The following is an 18,491-nucleotide window of genomic DNA, read 5'->3' on the forward strand; positions in this document are numbered from 1 at the left end:
ACTTGCTTAAAAGATGAAGTGCTGAACCACTACACCAACCCACTTATTCGAAAGAGTACTAATTTACTAACATTACTAACAACTAAAATTTGTCTATAAAAAAAATTTCTTTTTACTCTCTGCTAAAAAATTAGTTCCAATGTTGGGTTTTTGGATTATTTGGGACTTTTATTTTTTTTTACTTGTTAAGTATGGCTGTAAATTTGGGTCAACTGTTACACTGTTCAAGTAGGCCCACTACGATAACAACCCAAGCTAAATCATGGACTGGACTAACAAAATTTTGGCATGCACAAATTTTAGTATGGCCTAGTCTAACCTAAAAATCAACCATCTGATGCGGAATGGATTACCCAGCATTTTTTTTGGGTGGGGTGTGTAGCTCTCATGGACTCATGGTTGAGTTAGGAGTAATTGCAGGTGAAGGGTCAGGGTTTGAACCCTGATGAGGAATAATTTGTACTTATTTATTAACAAGTAACATTTGCTTAGTAAAGAAATCCAGCATATTTTTATCATTTATTTCAACTTTGTATTTCTATTTTCATGTCCTTTTTTTTTATTGAGGGAACATGTCCTTTTTTATTTTCAAACATAGAAAATAATTATTTTACCTTAGATAATATTTGTATGTGAATGTTATATATTATTGATTTTAATTTTTAGTAAGTATTTTTTGCCTAAGCAAGAAATGAATTATAAAAAAGACTCATTTTTTCTTTTTTAGTTGAAATGTAAAATATTGGACCAATGGGCCTGCCAATTTAGCCTTCGGTCTGTAGAGAACCTGCACGAGAAAACATTTTTGGGAATATGATGTTAAAAATGTAACATGCTCAAGTTTCTTACAAGTTTTAAATTTTTTTATTTCTGGATATTATGTATTCTCATGCATGTAACTTACACACAACTTCCTATAATTTATTCTCATGTCAGAGATGGTGAATCTTACATTTCAATGAGAATGATAGTTATCTCCCACTAATACTTCATTCCTGATTCCACTACACATTTTCTATTTTTAATTAAGAAAATGTCAAAAAGATTCTTGGAAATAATATGTACAGCCAAATATGTTTTTAACTTTACCTGGGACATAATTAGTAAACTCGAACCGAATCGGCTGATTCAATCATAACTCGATATGAATTAGACAAACTCAGATTTAATAAAAAAAAATCAGATAGTTCAATTGGGTCCTATTGGATGAATTAAAATCAAATCCACTACTAATTAAGCAATGTGGCACCTAGGGGAATCAAACCTTGACACTCCTTGATGCAAGGTAGCATTGGCTACCACTAAATCAAACATATTTTTGAGAATAGTTGTGCATAAAAGTATATACTATACTGATTATAAATTTGATGATTAAACTCAATTTGAATTGGTTGAACCATTAACTCATTGACCTAATACCTTGACCGAGTCGATACCCAGTTCAAGTTTTTTAACACTTTCCGAGAATGTCTTTCTTAGTATTGAAATTCACGAAAAACATCATTCCTAAAAATATTATTCTAATACTCGTAACAAATGCATGAACTACATTTCATGGAATTGACACCCTAGGCAACTTACTTTGTTAATTTATAATATTTTAAGTATTAATTTTATATGGAATATATATATTTTAAAATTATGAATAATTAACAAAAAATATTTATTACAACAAATAAATTTATGTTATATATATGATGTTGATATTAATTTACAATAAGATAATTTTCGAGTGTGTTTGTTTCAAATTTTTTAGAAAAAAACTTAATTGTTTTTTATGAAAAAAAATTAATTTTTTTAACATGTTTGATTCAGCTTTAAAAAAATTGAAAACACATTATATGAAAAAGTTACTTTAATTAATTAGTTTATTAGAAAAATCTATTATAATAGATGAGAGAAGATAAAAAAGTGATTTTTATTAGTGTAGACAACACAAATCCTATTATGCTTTTCTTAAAGTCTCTGAGAAATAATCAATTTCTTAAAATCGCTCTTAATAGCACATATCCTTGTCCAATACATCATTCAAATTTGTTCGCCATTAAATTAAAAGAATAATTAAGATTACAATTTTTTTTACATCAAAAAATAAATTGAATTTCCTAGGAATTGATAATTGGATCCCCTCCAAACTCATATGTCTCATAACTCTTACTACTTGAGCTATCATTTGGGGACCTAATTATTAATACACAGAAAAAAAATTAATTATTAACTAAAATATCTGAAAACAAATTACAAATATAAATTTTTAATTTCGTGTAATAAACGTGTAACAAATATTATAGATAAAATGAAAAACAAAATTCTCAAGTTAGTTAATGTATACATGTGACACGGTTAATTCCGTCTCTGTCTCTATTTATTTATAGTTATACGATGGATATCCTCCATTTCATCAATCCATCACATATAACATCATTAATATGTTCAGATTGTGTCAATCCTAACTTCACCAGAGATTCTAATTAAAGAAATTAAGTGCATTTCTTCCTCTTCTACTTGCGTGATCATTGTAAGAGAATTATGAAATGTAAAAGATGCTATCATTATGTGGATGTGTCGCGTAGACTCTTGTTTTGGTTCAGTGTATATATAGTCGTAGACTCATATATCTCTGTCTTTTTCTTTATAATATCTTAACATTACGTGTCCATGCCATTATAAAACACAACATAATGTCCTAATCAACCATTTAAGCATATCTTCATAGTACTCAGTTTTGCTCATGGCACGTTCTTTCGATGGATTTTATCACATTCTTATTCCTTTCTACGTCTATTTCTCTCTGTGCGCGTAAATTCTCTAAAAAAAATATTTGTAGATATCTGTATAACTAACTGTATAGTACTGAAACTTAATAGACATTTTTAGTGAAAAAAAAAATAAGCGTTAGAATATAGTATAAAATTATTCATGTTATCTAACCATTATTAAAAAATTTAACCTATTGGAATAATTAGTTGCTTAATATGACATCAGAGTCTATTATAGATCTGTTTTTTTGGTGGAGACCTACCAATCTGAGGCACCAGGCAAATGTCTAGTCTGCAAATTTCACGCTTCTGATGTCCCGTCCAAGACATGAGAGGATGTGTTAAGAAATCATACATTGGCTAGATATATGACATAGAAAGCCTTTATAGGAGTGGAACAACCCTCTATGACTAAGTGGTATAGAGTTTGATCCCAGACGCTCTCAATTCTTCTAATAAAAAGTTGAACTTACCCACATGATAGGTGCAATTGTGCATTATCCCGTTTCGAGAAAAAATGACTCTTGCATAAGAACACATATTAGAATATAATATAAAATTATTAATATAACCCTTAACCAACAACTTAAGCTATTGAGATAATTGGTTGCTTGATAAGAAGGAAGAAAAAAAATTACCTGGTGGGTGTCTGGGTGGTTTTAAATGAAAATGAGATCCGAGATGTAAGGTAAGTAATAATTTATCAAAATAAATTACCCCGTCTCATTTTTTCTTGAGTATAGGCTAGTTTGTCTTGCTTAAAAAATAAGTGATTTAAGAATTGAATAAAAATTGATTTTACATAAAGATATATTTTAGAAAGCAAAAATTTACTTATGTTTATTAATAAATATAAAATTTCTTTTTCACTTTAAGAGATTAAAAAATAATTGATTATTTTAAAAGTTATTAATTTGAAATGGTTTAAAGAAATAGTCATATTTTTTTCCACATTCTGCTTTTCATTAAAAACAATATACAAACAGTTTAAAAAAATACGTAAGTGATTTTCTCAAAAATAAATAAATTATTATTTGACAAAATAAGCATAGACAAATGACCTCTATATTTATATAAGTTCACAAACATATTTTACCTCCTACATTTATTTTCACCCCCTCTGATACTAAACACCTTAAAAAACCATATCAATTTTTCCTCTTCTTCTTTTCAGTTTTCTTTATTTTTCATTCTTTTTGACAAACCAATAGACTAGGTTGATGTGTCCTCCTACATTTTTGTTTTTGTATTGATAAATAAACAGATTCCTTGATGTCCTGTAAGGCGCGCATGCATGACCATTTCTCTAAAAGGCAAGTCAAATTTGATGTTCTTGGTTACGAAATTACAACCCAAGTGGCTCTCTCTCATTCACACCTCTCTCAGGAGTAGTAATGTGGAAAATGAGCAATTGGTCGGTACTTGCATGGGGCCTATAATTTTTTCACACAAAGTATCTTCAAGTGACATTGATGAAATTAAACTAATTTTTTCGAGACTCTAAGATCGCACTAAAGGAAAAGATATTTTTTAACCAATCATTTTTCATATACAGAGCTTAGGAATTAAATCATCAACTAAATACTCAAAGAATCCAACTATCTACTAATTGTGCAAATAATATTGATCGGTTAGTTAAGGCCTATATTGGACCACACGTACTATTGGACCTCCTGCGAAACTCTCTACATGAAAATGGTCCCTTGTCTAGAATCTAGATCCACCCCTACTCTAACACACAATAGTAGTACTACAAAGCCAAAGCCATCACGTTCCACGTGCCACGTGCTGGTTACCCGATTCCATCACCATTTTCTGCAACTCTTTTGTTGCGCCATGTACAGCAGCTACAGATTGAGATGATGAAGGCATGCCAACAACAACAACACAAGAACACAACAGTGAAGAATAAATGAAGAAGGGTAAAATAGTACCTGTTCGGGCTTCTTATCTGGTGGGCCTCTATCCCAAAAACACACTTATCCATTGATTTTGTGGGCCCTGTTAAGGTTAGCCCCACAAGCCCGCATGCCTTTCCTTACCTTGTACTGTGGGTGACGAATTTAATTTACCAAAACCGTCCTAAAAAATTTTATTCTAGCTATGATTCAAATGAAAACCAACTATTCTCATAAGGAATTAAGTCACCGCTAAGTTGTTGTTAACCCCACTATTGAAATTACTTCCCACAAGCAACCGCCGTGATCAAATGTATTGAATAAAACATATAGATGATACCCAATATTTATTCACCATATAAATAAATGTTCATCACGAGCGATTCATTATTAATTATCTACGCTCGATTTCTTCTTTGTTAAGCTAGATTAACCCCCTTGTAAAGAGCAAATTAGCCACTAGAGATTACAATTAGCTACTTCATATATATTAAGCGCAAAGAAGAAATACCAATCATGAAAACAAAACTTACAATAAAACATGTAAGCAAGGTTCACATCATCAATAACATTGCGACTTTAAGAAAAGTGTTTAATTACCAATCATAATGCACATGGAAAATATAGAAATTCTAATCATGCAACCCAGATAAAAGAAGAAGAAATAAACCAATGATGCGATCTTCTCCGTCTTCGATCTGCCTCCGAAGTGTTTTTTCTCGATCCTATGCCTCCTCAACATTTCAAGGTCTTCCTTCTTAGGTTATAATGTGTTGGAATGAGTCCGAATAAAGTCCTAATGACCTAGGCACCTTATATAACACGTTTGAGCATGTTCAAATGCTATTTTACGAGCTATGGCATCTCCAAGGTCATGGCCCTTAAGAAGCACCACCGTGCTTAATTTATAATCTAGAACCACGACCGTGGCTAAATCATGCATGGTTGTGGCTGCTTATTTAAACTCGTTCTCTTTGCACACACAATTTCTTGATGATCCCACTAATCAAATTGAAGATCTTAAAGTTGTGAACATATTCAAATTTCATACCGTCCAACGGTGAACGAATTAGTATGAGCAATTCTACGATGAGAAATCATAGTTGACAACTTGCACAATTCACTAAATGCTCATTTTGCCCTATTTTTACTTGTTTTTTTTTCCCATATTTCAATTTTTCTCATTTTTGACATGTTATTGCAAATAAATAATAATACACATGAGTTATGTAAATATAATGCAATATTAATGTATAAAACTTGTAGAATATTTTTTGGAAAAAACATGTAGAATACTTGTTGGGAGAAGTCCTGTCGAATACGTGTTGAGGGAAGTTACTTTTAAACTTGTTGAGATAAGTCCTGTTAAATATATACTTATTAGTGGAAAATCTTGGTGGATATCAAAGTCTGGACGTAGAAGGGTCGTATTTGATTTAAGTTCTCTATCACTAAAATACTTTAAATCAATCTGCTACATCTTAACTCTTTCTTGAAAAGCCTTAAAAACTTATAAAATCTGAAATTGGTTTTAAAAAGGTTATTTTCATAGACACAATTTAAACTCTCCCTTTCTTGTGTCATTTCTTTAATTATTTATCATTAAAGGCAACATAAACTTATCTCTTTTTCATAAAGGGTTGTCATCATCATAAAAAAAAGGGTGATTGTTATAAGATCTTGATATCCCATTTTTAGGTTTTTTGGTATTTCCTAATTAGGGCTTGGTGTAACTATAGCTCGGACCAACTTTTGTTGTGCAAGTATTTTCTCATCCAGGACTAAACAATTGTAATATTGTGAAGTTGTAAGACTAAACATCAGCAAGTAACTCATTTATGGAAGGCTCAATAAACAGATTCAAGATAATCTTTAATATATTAAAATTAAGTTAAGCCTACCCTATCTAAAAAACTAGCTTAAAAATAATGATTGTTAAAAACTTATATAACGATATCTTTTGGTCAAGGAAGTAATTCTCAACAGTTTTCATCCGAATAATTATTATTAATGTTGAACCACACATTATGCCCGAGTCAGATCGATCATATCTTGCATGATGAAGTGCATTGTGACACAAGCGGACAAGTGTTCGCCTGATTAAATCTTCTTAATTATGGGTCATTATCAAACCCTGGATTCATCCCTTTCCTAATCAAGTCTACCTGTGTTCATAATTGCTCTGCCATTTGGCGTGCAAACTGCATTCTAACTTTATGTTTTCTATTTAATTTTACTTTCACTACTAATAAGCTATTGGTCAAACTACAAATGCTTGGACTATATTTGATTCATTGCTCCATTAGTCAGTTCTCCCCAACTTTCTTCCTAATCTTGCAATAGATCATATTCTACCTATCTAGCTTGTTAGTTAAACCCTACCCTCCTGGAATAAATCATGCTGATAAGATTGATCATAACTATCCAAAGACAATGGAAAGGTCAGAAATTAAACCACTTGGGTCCCTACCAATGAAATGAAAGTCTAACTTATCGGCAACTTTGCATTTGTGCACTATGATGTATCAAAGTTAATGGTCCATGAACAAAGACAACTTCATGCCTCATGTATAGTGTTAAGAGCATCTCCAATGGTAGTATCTAATGTTAAATACATACTCATATGAGTATCTATTACCATTGGAGTACATATTCAATTCCAACATGGCAAAGATGAGTATGTGGGAATAGATACTCTATACTAGACTTGAAAAGTGAGCTTGTATTTATTACAAGCACTTACAATTAATTAAAATGAGATAAATAATAAAATATACAAATGTGATGTTGATGATGAGATCCACTATAGAAACTTTTAAGAGTTGTTGGGTTGGAGTAAAAAGTTAGTAAAGTGGTGTAGATGATGTGGCATTATAGAAAATTGTAAAAAATGAAGTGTTGATATTTTAGTGAGTATGATGGATGTAGATGCTCTAAGAACTACGGTCCCCACTAATTAATACATATGGAAAATTTGAATTTCATGAGGTGAACTTTATTGAAAATTGGCATGAAATTTAAGGTTCTTATTTGATTGGTTTAGGACTATACCTTTCACCTGCATTATTGCTTTTGTTGCAGATTTTGGGTCAAATACACAACACATAAATAATTTGATGCATCTGAGATCCTTGTACGCTTTTTAAAGGCCACATGCAAACATATTACCATATTTATAATGATAAATATTAATGATTTCAAAATGAGACCGAGTCAACTAATTAATTGGCCCACTTAATCATTTTAATTAACTATATGTGTCTATTGTTTATTTAAAGGAATCCCAAGTCCGACTTTTTTTAATTAATTTGAAATTTTAATAGTATATATATGCTGGTGTGTTAATTAATTAAGACTAGTGAACCCAACAAGTGTCGGTTGCAGTAGTAAATAATGGTCGTTTGAATTCATAGGTTGAGAGTTTGATCATTAGCTATTAGCGGCACTATTGGAAAGATCTCCAACCTTCACCATATCCGAATAAATGAAAAATTCAAGACTGGTCATCAATAACGTAGTGGTTAGGGGTTGATATCCAATTTTTGTGGATGAAATTTTTTATCAGTCAATCTCCTACTGCTTAGTACGCAGACAGTGATGCAATGAGCTTGCTAGCTTCACTACTTTGGTTATAGATATAGTTTTTTATTAACACCGAAGAAATAAGACTGGTCAACAACAATCTGATATTTAATCTATTTAGTCTAATTCAGCACTAGATCGGTCTTTAAGAACATGTTTATATTAATTGTATAGCTTTTGTTGTTTATTAGTTCCGGTGTTGGAATAAACTCATGTGCAGGATGCGTATCAAGATAATAGATTGCGTACATCGTTCTTGGCCTTTTGTTAACAAGTTGTTTTCGAAATATATCACTGTTACATTGAACTATTGCAAATTACAATCTTTGATCTCTTACAAAAGACAATATTAAGTTAAACCAATCATAAACTCTCTATGACAAAACAATGCTTGCTGGCTTTGTTCATAGGAACGAGTAAAATATGCTGGCTAGCTAAGCCAAGTTAATGGATTTATATGTCCCTATGCAATTCACTACTAAAAGAAGGATATCGACTATAGTCATCATCCAAGTGTCACATGGAAAGAGCATGTTTAGATGTCGGTTGAGTTCGAACCTGAGAATCGGGTGAAATCTCTCTTAGTTGTAATAAACAATCATAGTGGTCTGAGGTGTGGTTGTTGTCTCTGAGGTCACGTTGGAGCTACCAAATTCCCCATCATGGGGTACCTGTAAAGGACATTACACTACTAAAAAAATGCGAATTACCGACGGATTTTAGCGACGGAAAATAATCCGTCGCCATTAGTGACAGATAGCGACGGAATCAGCGATGGATAGACGTTTTGAAAATAAATATTCAATTTTAAAATTTAGCGACGGATTTTTTCCCTCGCTGGTTTTCCGTCGCAAATTCCCTCGCTAATTTCATTTTATTATTTTATATTGTAAATTAGCGACGGTTTTGTACCGTCGCTGATTACCTCCCGTCGCTATTTCCCTCGGTAAAGTTTGTAAGAAGTTAGCGACGGAATAATAACATAATTTCCGTCGCTAAATATATTGTTTTTAAAAATAAATTATTTTCTCCAGGTTTCGAACCTGGGTCTTGCTTGTCAAAGGGAATTACTTAGCCATTTGAACTACTTGATATTTTGTTTGTTATGCTTTGAAATAAATATATTTGACTTGATAAAGACTAATAGGTTAAAAGACACTTTACCAATCTCATTCTCGCTAGCACAGACTTTACCAAACACTGAAACCTCTCGACTGAAACCACCGTTCCTCACGCTCGCTAGCTCCACCGTTGTCGTTCCCTTTCACCATAACCACCGTTCCTCACGCTCGCTAGATCCTCCGCCGGAGTCAGTGGTCGAATCCACAGTATGCGGTGGTGAATGGGTTTCCCTTCGCGTGTCCGCCGCCTTCTTCTCCGCTGCTTGTCGCTCGCAAACTGTCATCCTCCATCGCCAGTTAACAAGCTTAAGGGAAAACTCTGAACCGTCATCCTCCATCGCCAGAGCTTAAGGAGCAACAAAATGTATGATTGATTTTTTAGGGTTTTTCACTTTAGTTTCTACTGAGTACAATGCATATCTTGTGTTTGTTAATGTTGTGTCTATGTATGGGTTTTATGTAAGGCTTTGATCTTGAGGTGAATGTAGAAGTTTGATATGTATCAATAAAGAGTTATTTCATAAACTAATTAAGAAGCATGTGATCCTCTATCTTTATTCTGAAGTAGAATTCAATCTTACAAAAACCAATATTTTGTTTCCTCCTCTTTTCCTTTTTCATTTCCACTCAAGTGAAATAAGAAGAGAAATTAGAGAAAAAATACTGTAAAATCTATGTTATAGAAAATGTGGAGAGAAATAGAAAGAAAATATGCGTGAAAAAGATATAAGAGAGAAAAAGAAGTTTCAAATAGTTACACAAGAAAATTGTTTGGGATATTTTAGGATGAGTTGATTAGTTGTGAAATGTTTATTGCTAATAAAATTGGATTTTCCCTAAAAGTGAAATGAGAATGAGAATTGGTAATGAATAACTGTGTGTTTGGTTTTCAGTTTATATACGTTCTAAGACAGTAGTTTTAACCGAAAAACATGAATTTCAATATGTAATGTGAAAGTGACTCTTAGATTTTGTTGGATTGAAAGTGCTTTCAAGTTGATCTCAATTGAAATCTAAACATGCTTGTAAGATTGACGCGAGGTGGTTGTAGCAAATATATATGCATTTCTACTGTGTGTTTGAGAGTGATAGGGTTTCTAAGGGTTTTTATTTGGGTGCTGATTTTATGTTAAAATTACTCTCTATTACCTGGAACAAGAACTCCTTGCGTAAGTCTTCACTTTCAAGATTATTTGCACTGGTTCACTACCACGTACCACTTGTGAGGACTCTTCTTTTTGAAACAAATGGTCAACTGGGGATTGAGGATACAGTACAATTATAAATGACAATTAGGAATTCTATGGTGCAATGACAACTTCTCTACATTTTTAAACTAAGGAAATGTTGCTTGAACTGGTTATTTCCATAACTTTATGATCCCATACGCATATATTAGTGTTTAGAATGTTGATATGTACTTTAAGATTTTTTTATATTTTTGCAGACCGTGCCAGCATCAAGCATCCCTGACGGATGGATGGGGTTGGATATTGGACCTGATTCCATCAAAACATTTGGTGAAGCATTGGACAAGACTCAGACCGTCATTTGGAATGGACCAATGGGTGTGTTTGAGTTTGATAAGTTTGCAGTAGGAACAGAGGTATGAATGATTTGGAATTTATGAAAAGTTCATCTTATAAATCATCCACCATTTCTGAACGTTCTTGCAAAATTGCTTCACTGTGAAGAACTGCTAATCATTTATCTGTTTTTTGAACCTGGTCCCTTCATAAGCATGACTTATATTTATGATTCAAGAGACTATTATTTTTAGCTGCATAATCTAACCAGTTGACTTATGAATAGATCTTCAATCTTACAGCAACTTGGGTAATCTTTTATGGTTAACAAATTATGTATGACTTGGTATCAGAAAAATTATGTATAGAAGTTGACATATGGTATTGCTATACAAGGTTAAAAAAGAAGCATGATATGATCATTAAATCAAGATAGCTTGCTTAGAAGTTAACATATGGTATTGCTCTTCTTATCTTGCCATTCTGATTCAAGAGCATGCCATTCTGAACCTGTCTAGAACCTTATGTGCTATGAAACAACGGCTCAGTTTCAAGGGACAAATCAAAATTGAATTACTTCAGTTATGTCAAACCAAACAATCAAATTTGTTATCTTAGTAAATCAATTAGCAAAAATCATTCAATGGTTTGGCTTACGAAAAGTAATAACATTTAGCAGCTATGGATTGGCTAACCCAAGAAATAGTTTTCAATTGCAAATGTTCTCATATGAATTGGCATATAAACTTTTAGCTTTCATTTTTTCACTTAAGTTTATTGATGTGAAGGCTTACCGGTTAGTTCTTCTTGTAGATGCTGCTGTTGTCATAACCAGAATACCAAGCCAAGAGGAACCAGTACAGCTTTTAATATCAAGGTTTTTTTTACTCAATTTGTCACTAACTGTCTTCTTCTCAATTCAGTATGGTGAAAACTGTGATGAGGTTATTGTTATAATATGTTTTAACTATGTTGTATTATAGTTATTCTCAATTGTTATAATATGTTTTAACTATGCTGTATAATATGGTGAAAACTGTGATGAGGTTATTCTCAATTCAGTATGTTGTATTGTTATAATATAGTTATTAAGCCTATGTTGTATAATTATTAGAGTACAGAAGTGTAAGCCTATGCTATTTTCAGAATATGAACTTGTTGGCATATTGTTAGGATGTGTTGCATTGAGTAAAGAAAGTATAGAGTTTCATTGACTGAATTAATACGTATTGATTGATTATTGTGTTTGTGTGTTAGAAGCATGGACGTGCCTGAAAATAGGAGATGGATGGATAATAGATTGGATTGTGATAGGCATGTGACTGCAGAATTCATTATAGGAATTAATGATTTTATTAAGTATGCTTGTGAACAAGATCAATTTGTTGCTGGAGGTCAGAAAATCAGGTGCCCTTGTAAGAAATGCAAGTGCATGAGATTTCAAGAAACAGACTCGGTGAAAGTCCATCTATGTATGAAAGGTTTCATGACTAATTATTACCATTGGACAAATCATGGAGAACCTATTCCTCAAATGCCCCCAATGGTTGATGATCACTCTTACTACGGTAATAGTGGGCCAAGGGAAATGTATAATACTTATGAGCAGTTGGTGATGGATGCTGCTGGACCAGTAGTTGGTAACTATCTTGAGCAAGAGGACATGATGACCGAAGATCCTAACCCTGAAGCATCTCAATTCTTTAATTTGCTGAACGCTGCAAATTCTTCTCTGTGGGATGGTTGTGATAAATATTATATGCTGTCAGCTTCTCTAAAAGCCCTAAGTTTGAAGGCAGACTATGGTTTATCTGAGGGGTGCTTTAATGAATGGGTGCAATTTATGGGTGATGCAATGCCCGATGGTAATTGTATGCCTAAAAATTTATACCATGCGAAGAAATCAGTTGTTGAACTAGGGCTAGCATGTGTGAAGATTGAATGTTGTCCGGGGGGTTGTATGTTGTATTATCAAGAAGATGAGATGCTGCAAAGTTGTAAGTTTTGTAAGGAGAAGCGATATAAAGAGGTAAAGAAACAAGGTAAGGTAAAGTTGGTGCCGCTGAAAAATATGTGGTACTTCCCGCTTGTTCCAAGGCTACAACGATTGTATTCTTCAACACAAACAGCTAGTCAAATGAGATGGCATCATGAGCATCACAGGGAGCCAGATATCTTGTCTCATCCATCAGATGCAGAAGCTTGGATTCACTTTGATAAAGTCAAGGAGAACCTTTCTTTTGCTAAGGAACCCTGAAACGTAAGATTAGGCTTATGTTCTGATGGCTTTGCTCCATTTGACATATCGGGAAAGAAATATTCTTCTTGGCCTGTGATTATTACTCCATATAATTTGCCACCATGGATGTGTATGAAAAGAGAGTTCATGTTCCTAACCATTATAATTCCTGGGCCTTCTGCTCCAAAAAAAAGTATTGATGTGTATTTGCGCCCCCTTATAGATGAACTGAAAATGTTGTGGGAGGATGGAGTTATGACTTATGATGTCTCCTTGAAGCAAAACTTTTTGATGAAGGCGGCTGTGATGTGGACAATCAATGACTTTCCTGCGTATGGTATGTTAAGTGGTTGGATGACAATGGGAAAACTTGCTTGCCCGGTTTGTATGGAGCGCTCTAAGGCATTTTCTCTTGCATATAGTCGGAAGGTCTCTTGGTTTGACTGTCATCGCCGATTTTTACCAGAAGATCATGAATACAGGACATGTAAGAAGAAATTTACAAAAGGTAAAGGTGAGACCTCAACTACTCCACGAAGGTTGACGGGTGAAGAAGTGTGGGAAAGAGTTAGACATTTACCGAGTGTGGAGGAATCAAAGGAAGATCATTCACAAGGATATGGGGTAGAGCATCATTGGACTAAACGAAGTATATTTTGGGAATTGCCATATTGGAAAACTCTTCTACTCCCACATAATATTGATGTAATGCACACTGAAAGAAATGTTTTTCTCAATATTTTGTACACTGTAATGGACACCAAAGGGAAAACAAAGGATACCTTCAAGTCTAGGAAGGACTTGGAAGAATATTGTATGCGTGGAGGTTTAGAAGTACAACAAACTGAGAATGGCAACTTTTTGAAACCAAAGGCACAATATGCATTAACCAAACAACAAAGACTAAGTGTTTGTGAATGGGTTTCAGATCTTAAGCTTCCAGATGGTTATGTTTCCAATTTGGCCAGATGTGTTGATAGGAGTGAAGCAAAGTTGTCTGGCATGAAGAGTCACGATTGCCATGTATTCATGCAGCGGTTGCTTCCAATAGCATTCAAAGCTTTACCGAAGCCTATTTGGAACACACTTACTGAATTTTCCCAATTTTAGAGAGAAATTACTTCATCATTGTTGATGGAAAGTAAATTGCACATTATGGAGGAAAACATTCCAATAATTCTGTGCAAATTAGAGCAAATATTTCCCCCAAGTTTCTTTGACTCAATGGAACACCTCCCAATTCATTTGGCATATGAAGCAAGAGTCAGAGGTCCTGTCCAGTACAGATGGATGTATCCGTTTGAGAGGTTAGTGCATAATCATATCTTATTTCTTTGAAAGTCATTATTTATTTTTTTTTCTAAGATCGATCTTCAATTTTCTTAATAGGTTTATACGAACATTAAAACAAAAGGTAACAAACAAGGCTCATGTAGAAGGCTCAATTGCCAAAGCGTATTTGCTGGAAGAGATGTCTACATTTGCTTCATATTATTATCCTTCTGATGTTCCATCAAGGAGAACAAGGGTGCCACGGAATGATGGAGAAGGCTCATCTGAGAATCCGCCATTGTCTATTTTTAATCATCCAGGTCGTAGTTATGGAAAATGCATCACATCTACCTTGAATGATAAGGAAATGGAAGCTGGACATTTGTATATTTTGTTGAATTGTCCTGAGGTGGTACCTTACATCAAGTAAGTCATTCCAAAACACACTATGATACATCACTTTTATGTGAAGTTGTGTTTAACTGGTGTGTTGCTTATGTAGCATATACTCAGATCTTCTACGAGAACTAGATCTAGAGATAAATGATGAAGACTTGGACAAACAAATTTCCATGAGGTTTCCTACTTGGTTGAAATCATATGTATGTGAAACTATTACTAATCTCTTCAAAAGTTTAGTCTAGCATATCTTAGGTTGTATTAACAAAATGATATATGTTTTAGGTGCTTGACTCAAGAAATCAAATTGATGATGTGCTTTTGAAGAGTTTGGCATGGGGTCCTCTTAAAAATGTCAAGAAGTGGCGTAATTATATTATTAATGGATACAAGTTTGTCACAAAATCACAAAATGAAGGAATGAGTACGACAGATTATGGTGTATGTGTTAGATGTGGGGAAAATGATTCAGTGGACAATGATTATTATGGGATGTTAATTGACATTGTTGAGTTGGAGTACACTGGTAGCCCTACTAAGAAGGTGGTTTTATTTCAGTGTGATTGGTTTGATCCTAGCCCTTAAGGAACAAGGATTGATGCTTATGGAAATGTTGAGATTAAAAAATCTAGGAGATACCCAAGTTATGATCCATTCATACTAGCTCAACAAGCAGAGCAAGTGCATTTTTCATCCTATCCTGAAGGGCAACAAAGCTGGCTAGCTGTTATAAAAACCAAGGCGCGTAATGCCATTCAATTTTTGGGGAAAAATAAACCTGATGATGCTTATCAAGATGATGATGTACAAGAAATGCCCACAATGGTTGCAAATGACGATCTTGAGGAAATTCTTGTTGGCATAGCTGATGAAGGAGAAGAATTACCATGGAACCAAATGGATTTGAAAGATTTAGAAGAAGATGAAGAAGAAATTGAATACTCAACAAGTAGTGAAGAAGAGGAAGAACTTATAGAAGAAGATGGGAATTCCGACTCTAACATGGAGTAGTCCCAAGTTTTTATGTCTTTCATGTCTTCTCTTTTATGTATTTCTAATGAACAATGTCATCTTTTATGTCTTCTCTTTTATGTGATTTTTTTTATGAACTTTATGTTCTCTTTTGTGTGTTTTTCCTTATGTATATTTTTATTAACAATGTGACATCTTGTGTATTTTCTTATATTTTTCCTAGTTGGTTATAATTTGATATGTATGTAGATGGAAGACAATGGTGGTAGAGGTTTTGGTAGAGGAAGAAATACTAATAGAAGTCTTGGCAAAGGTAGGGGAAGAGGGAGAGGTAAAAGGAATAGTACTACGGCAGCACCACCTTCTACTGGGGAATCCACACTACCTTCCACTACCCATGCAGCGCCTCCCCATTGTCAACCCACCGCAGATTCCACATCTAGTCATGATCCACTTGTTGGGCAATCCACACCACCTTCCACTACCCATTCAGCGGCTAGTCATGTTCCATCTGAGGATATTGGTAATCTTAGCGCTGATGGAAGAATGTTGATCTGTCCAGATCCATCAAACGAGTAATTTGTTACAATTTTGTCCTTATTTTTAGTAATAATCTTTATGTTTAAGATTTGACAAGTTGTTTAACTTTGTTTCATAGGTTTGAGCCGTCCGGTATTGTCCGCGAGATCATGACGATTATAAAAAGCAAGTTTGTAGGAAATTGGACAAGTTATGCAACAGCAAATAAGTTTGATCCAGACTTGACTAACATGTGGTTTAATGAATTTAAGGTATGAATATATCATAGTAGGGATTTTGATCACAATCTGCCTTCATATTTTTTTTTACCAAATTTCCTTCTTGGAATATTTGTTATGCAGAGGAAGTTTAGATGGCTACCTGAGCATGACATCCAAATCCGGAAGTCTTTTGACCACAAAGCATCTACTGGGCTAGGGGACTCACTGTATAGGGTGCGTATTAAGAGAGATAGTGGAACCTGGATTCCTGAGCAAAACCGTAAGGTGATGGAACAAAAATGGAAGGAAGACGCCGAATGGAAGAGAAGAGCAGTAATAAATGCTAATAATAGAAAGTCATCTAGTGGTCCCCTACATACAGGAGGATCCATTCCTTCATCTGAGCACTTTAGGAGATTAGTAAGTAACTCTTACCTTAATTTTTTTTTTGAGACAAATAGTGTCTCTTGAATATGTGCGATAAGTTACAAGTTTACATTTTTTATGCAGGAAAAATCGAGTGAAAAGAAACCTGATAATTGGGAATTATTTGAAATCACTCACAAACTCAAAAATGATCCCACAAAATGGGTTTCCCCAGTAGCAGAGAAGATTGCGGTAAGTTACTATATCTTTGTTCTTTAATTAGCCATCTTTATCTAACATTTTGTGGGCTGCAATTATATGTTATAAGTTGCTGCAATTTTTGTGTTCCCTGCCTGTTTTTGGTCTAGCTACTGTTAGTTTTGCACAGCCCTTTTATAGGTGCAAAAATAGCTGCATGTATTTGACAGGCAGATATTAACATGGCTGAGATGTTAATATCTAAACATGGCTGAGATTTTTCTAGTTGTCCTACTGCTGTAGTTTTCAGTTTTCATGATGTCTAATATCTAAATCTTATGTGAAGGTTGATTTTGAAACACAAATTGCTGCAAGAGACTCACAGAAGAATGAAGATGGTGCCCACAAAAAATCAAATGATGAAATCTACTTGGAGGTTGTTGGGGGTGCGAACAAGAAGGGGCGGATTTATGGATTAGGTGCAGAGGCTGTAAAGTTCAAACGTTCTAAGGCCACGTCATCTCATGGCGTCTCACCCTCAGAGTATGAGACAATGAGAAATCTTGTTTCTACTTTAACAAAGGAGAAGAAGAAGCTAAAGGGAAAAATGGAGACATATGATGAAAAATTTGCAAACTTGGACAGATTCTTGGAGAGCTTTCCTCAAAGCATGGCTTCACGCTCTGTTGAACAATCACCTACAAATCAGCATAACATAGATGATGAAGAATTAGAGGATGATTTGGATGGCATTTGATTTAGATGAATATATGTATTTGATACTATGTTTTTAATTATACTTGACATTTTACCATGACTATGTATGGATTCACTACTATGGTTATGTATGTTGATGAACATGATCTTAAATATGAAACTTCAAATCAATAGTATATTTAGTATTACTTCTATTTGGGAAAAATATTCAAATTGAATTGTTATTGCACAGGGGAAAAAAAATCTGCTAAAATTTTTTTTTTGTCATTTACACATTGGGAAATTAGCGACGGATTTTGTCCCTCTCTAACATTTATAAATTAGAGAGGGAACTTTACAGGAAGTTAGCGACGGAAAATTCCGTCACAAACAACGACGGAAATCTACTTTCCGTCTTAAATAGCGACGGAACGGTCCGTCGCAAATAGCGACGTCATATATATTCCGTCGTAAATAGCGACGGAACCATCCGTCGCTAATAGCGACGGAAACATGCGTTAGTCATGTAAACCCATTAGCGACGGAAAGTAATACGTTTGCGGCGGTATATTTCCGTCGCTAATAGCGACGGATATCATATTCCGTCGTTAATTTTTTAGCTACGCCCTTTTGCACGGCGGATGCAGGTCGCTAAATAGCTTTTTTTAGTAGTGTTACGATGCTCAAGTCAGTGCAAAGGTTGAGAAAGAATCGGAAAAACTC

At 34.0% G+C, this 18,491-nt stretch overlaps 3 protein-coding genes across 3 annotated transcripts; all 3 read left to right on the forward strand.

Moving 5' to 3' along the window:
• The first annotated feature begins 10,704 nt into the window (after nt 1-10,704).
• Nucleotides 10,705-13,143, forward strand: LOC130719226 (uncharacterized). Its single transcript, XM_057569858.1, has 4 exons — nt 10,705-10,719; nt 10,808-10,966; nt 11,675-11,763; nt 12,144-13,143. Exons 1-4 carry the CDS (start codon nt 10,705-10,707, stop codon nt 13,141-13,143), a joined length of 1,263 nt encoding a protein of 420 aa, XP_057425841.1.
• Nucleotides 13,144-13,251: 108 nt separating this feature from the next.
• Nucleotides 13,252-15,807, forward strand: LOC130719227 (uncharacterized). The gene is made up of 6 exons (XM_057569859.1): nt 13,252-14,148; nt 14,236-14,432; nt 14,515-14,823; nt 14,900-14,999; nt 15,082-15,362; nt 15,429-15,807. Exons 1-6 carry the CDS (start codon nt 13,252-13,254, stop codon nt 15,805-15,807), a joined length of 2,163 nt encoding a protein of 720 aa, XP_057425842.1.
• Nucleotides 15,808-16,017: 210 nt separating this feature from the next.
• LOC130719228 (uncharacterized) lies at nt 16,018-17,829 on the forward strand. Its single transcript, XM_057569860.1, has 5 exons — nt 16,018-16,343; nt 16,427-16,559; nt 16,650-16,928; nt 17,019-17,126; nt 17,419-17,829. Exons 1-5 carry the CDS (start codon nt 16,018-16,020, stop codon nt 17,827-17,829), a joined length of 1,257 nt encoding a protein of 418 aa, XP_057425843.1.
• The last annotated feature ends 662 nt before the right edge of the window (nt 17,830-18,491 follow it).

Source organism: Lotus japonicus, chromosome 5, assembly GCF_012489685.1.
Source record: "Lotus japonicus ecotype B-129 chromosome 5, LjGifu_v1.2".
In the NCBI taxonomy this organism is placed as follows: Eukaryota; Viridiplantae; Streptophyta; class Magnoliopsida; order Fabales; family Fabaceae; genus Lotus; species Lotus japonicus.

Excerpts from the sequence above, each read along its gene's own strand:
- LOC130719227 (XM_057569859.1), top strand. The coding sequence starts at position 13,252 with ATGTGTATGAAAAGAGAGTTCATGTTCCTAACCATTATAATTCCTGGG. Across the intron at positions 14,433-14,514 it reads TGGATGTATCCGTTTGAGAG|GTTTATACGAACATTAAAAC; the intron begins GTTAGTGCATAA and ends TTTTCTTAATAG. Across the intron at positions 15,363-15,428 it reads GTTTTATTTCAGTGTGATTG|GAGATACCCAAGTTATGATC; the intron begins GTTTGATCCTAG and ends TAAAAAATCTAG.
- LOC130719228 (XM_057569860.1), top strand. The coding sequence starts at position 16,018 with ATGGAAGACAATGGTGGTAGAGGTTTTGGTAGAGGAAGAAATACTAAT. Across the intron at positions 16,344-16,426 it reads TGTCCAGATCCATCAAACGA|GTTTGAGCCGTCCGGTATTG; the intron begins GTAATTTGTTAC and ends TTTGTTTCATAG. Across the intron at positions 16,560-16,649 it reads TGTGGTTTAATGAATTTAAG|AGGAAGTTTAGATGGCTACC; the intron begins GTATGAATATAT and ends TTTGTTATGCAG.
- LOC130719226 (XM_057569858.1), top strand. Across the intron at positions 10,967-11,674 it reads AGTTTGCAGTAGGAACAGAG|GCTTACCGGTTAGTTCTTCT; the intron begins GTATGAATGATT and ends ATTGATGTGAAG. Across the intron at positions 11,764-12,143 it reads GTACAGCTTTTAATATCAAG|AAGCATGGACGTGCCTGAAA; the intron begins GTTTTTTTTACT and ends TTTGTGTGTTAG.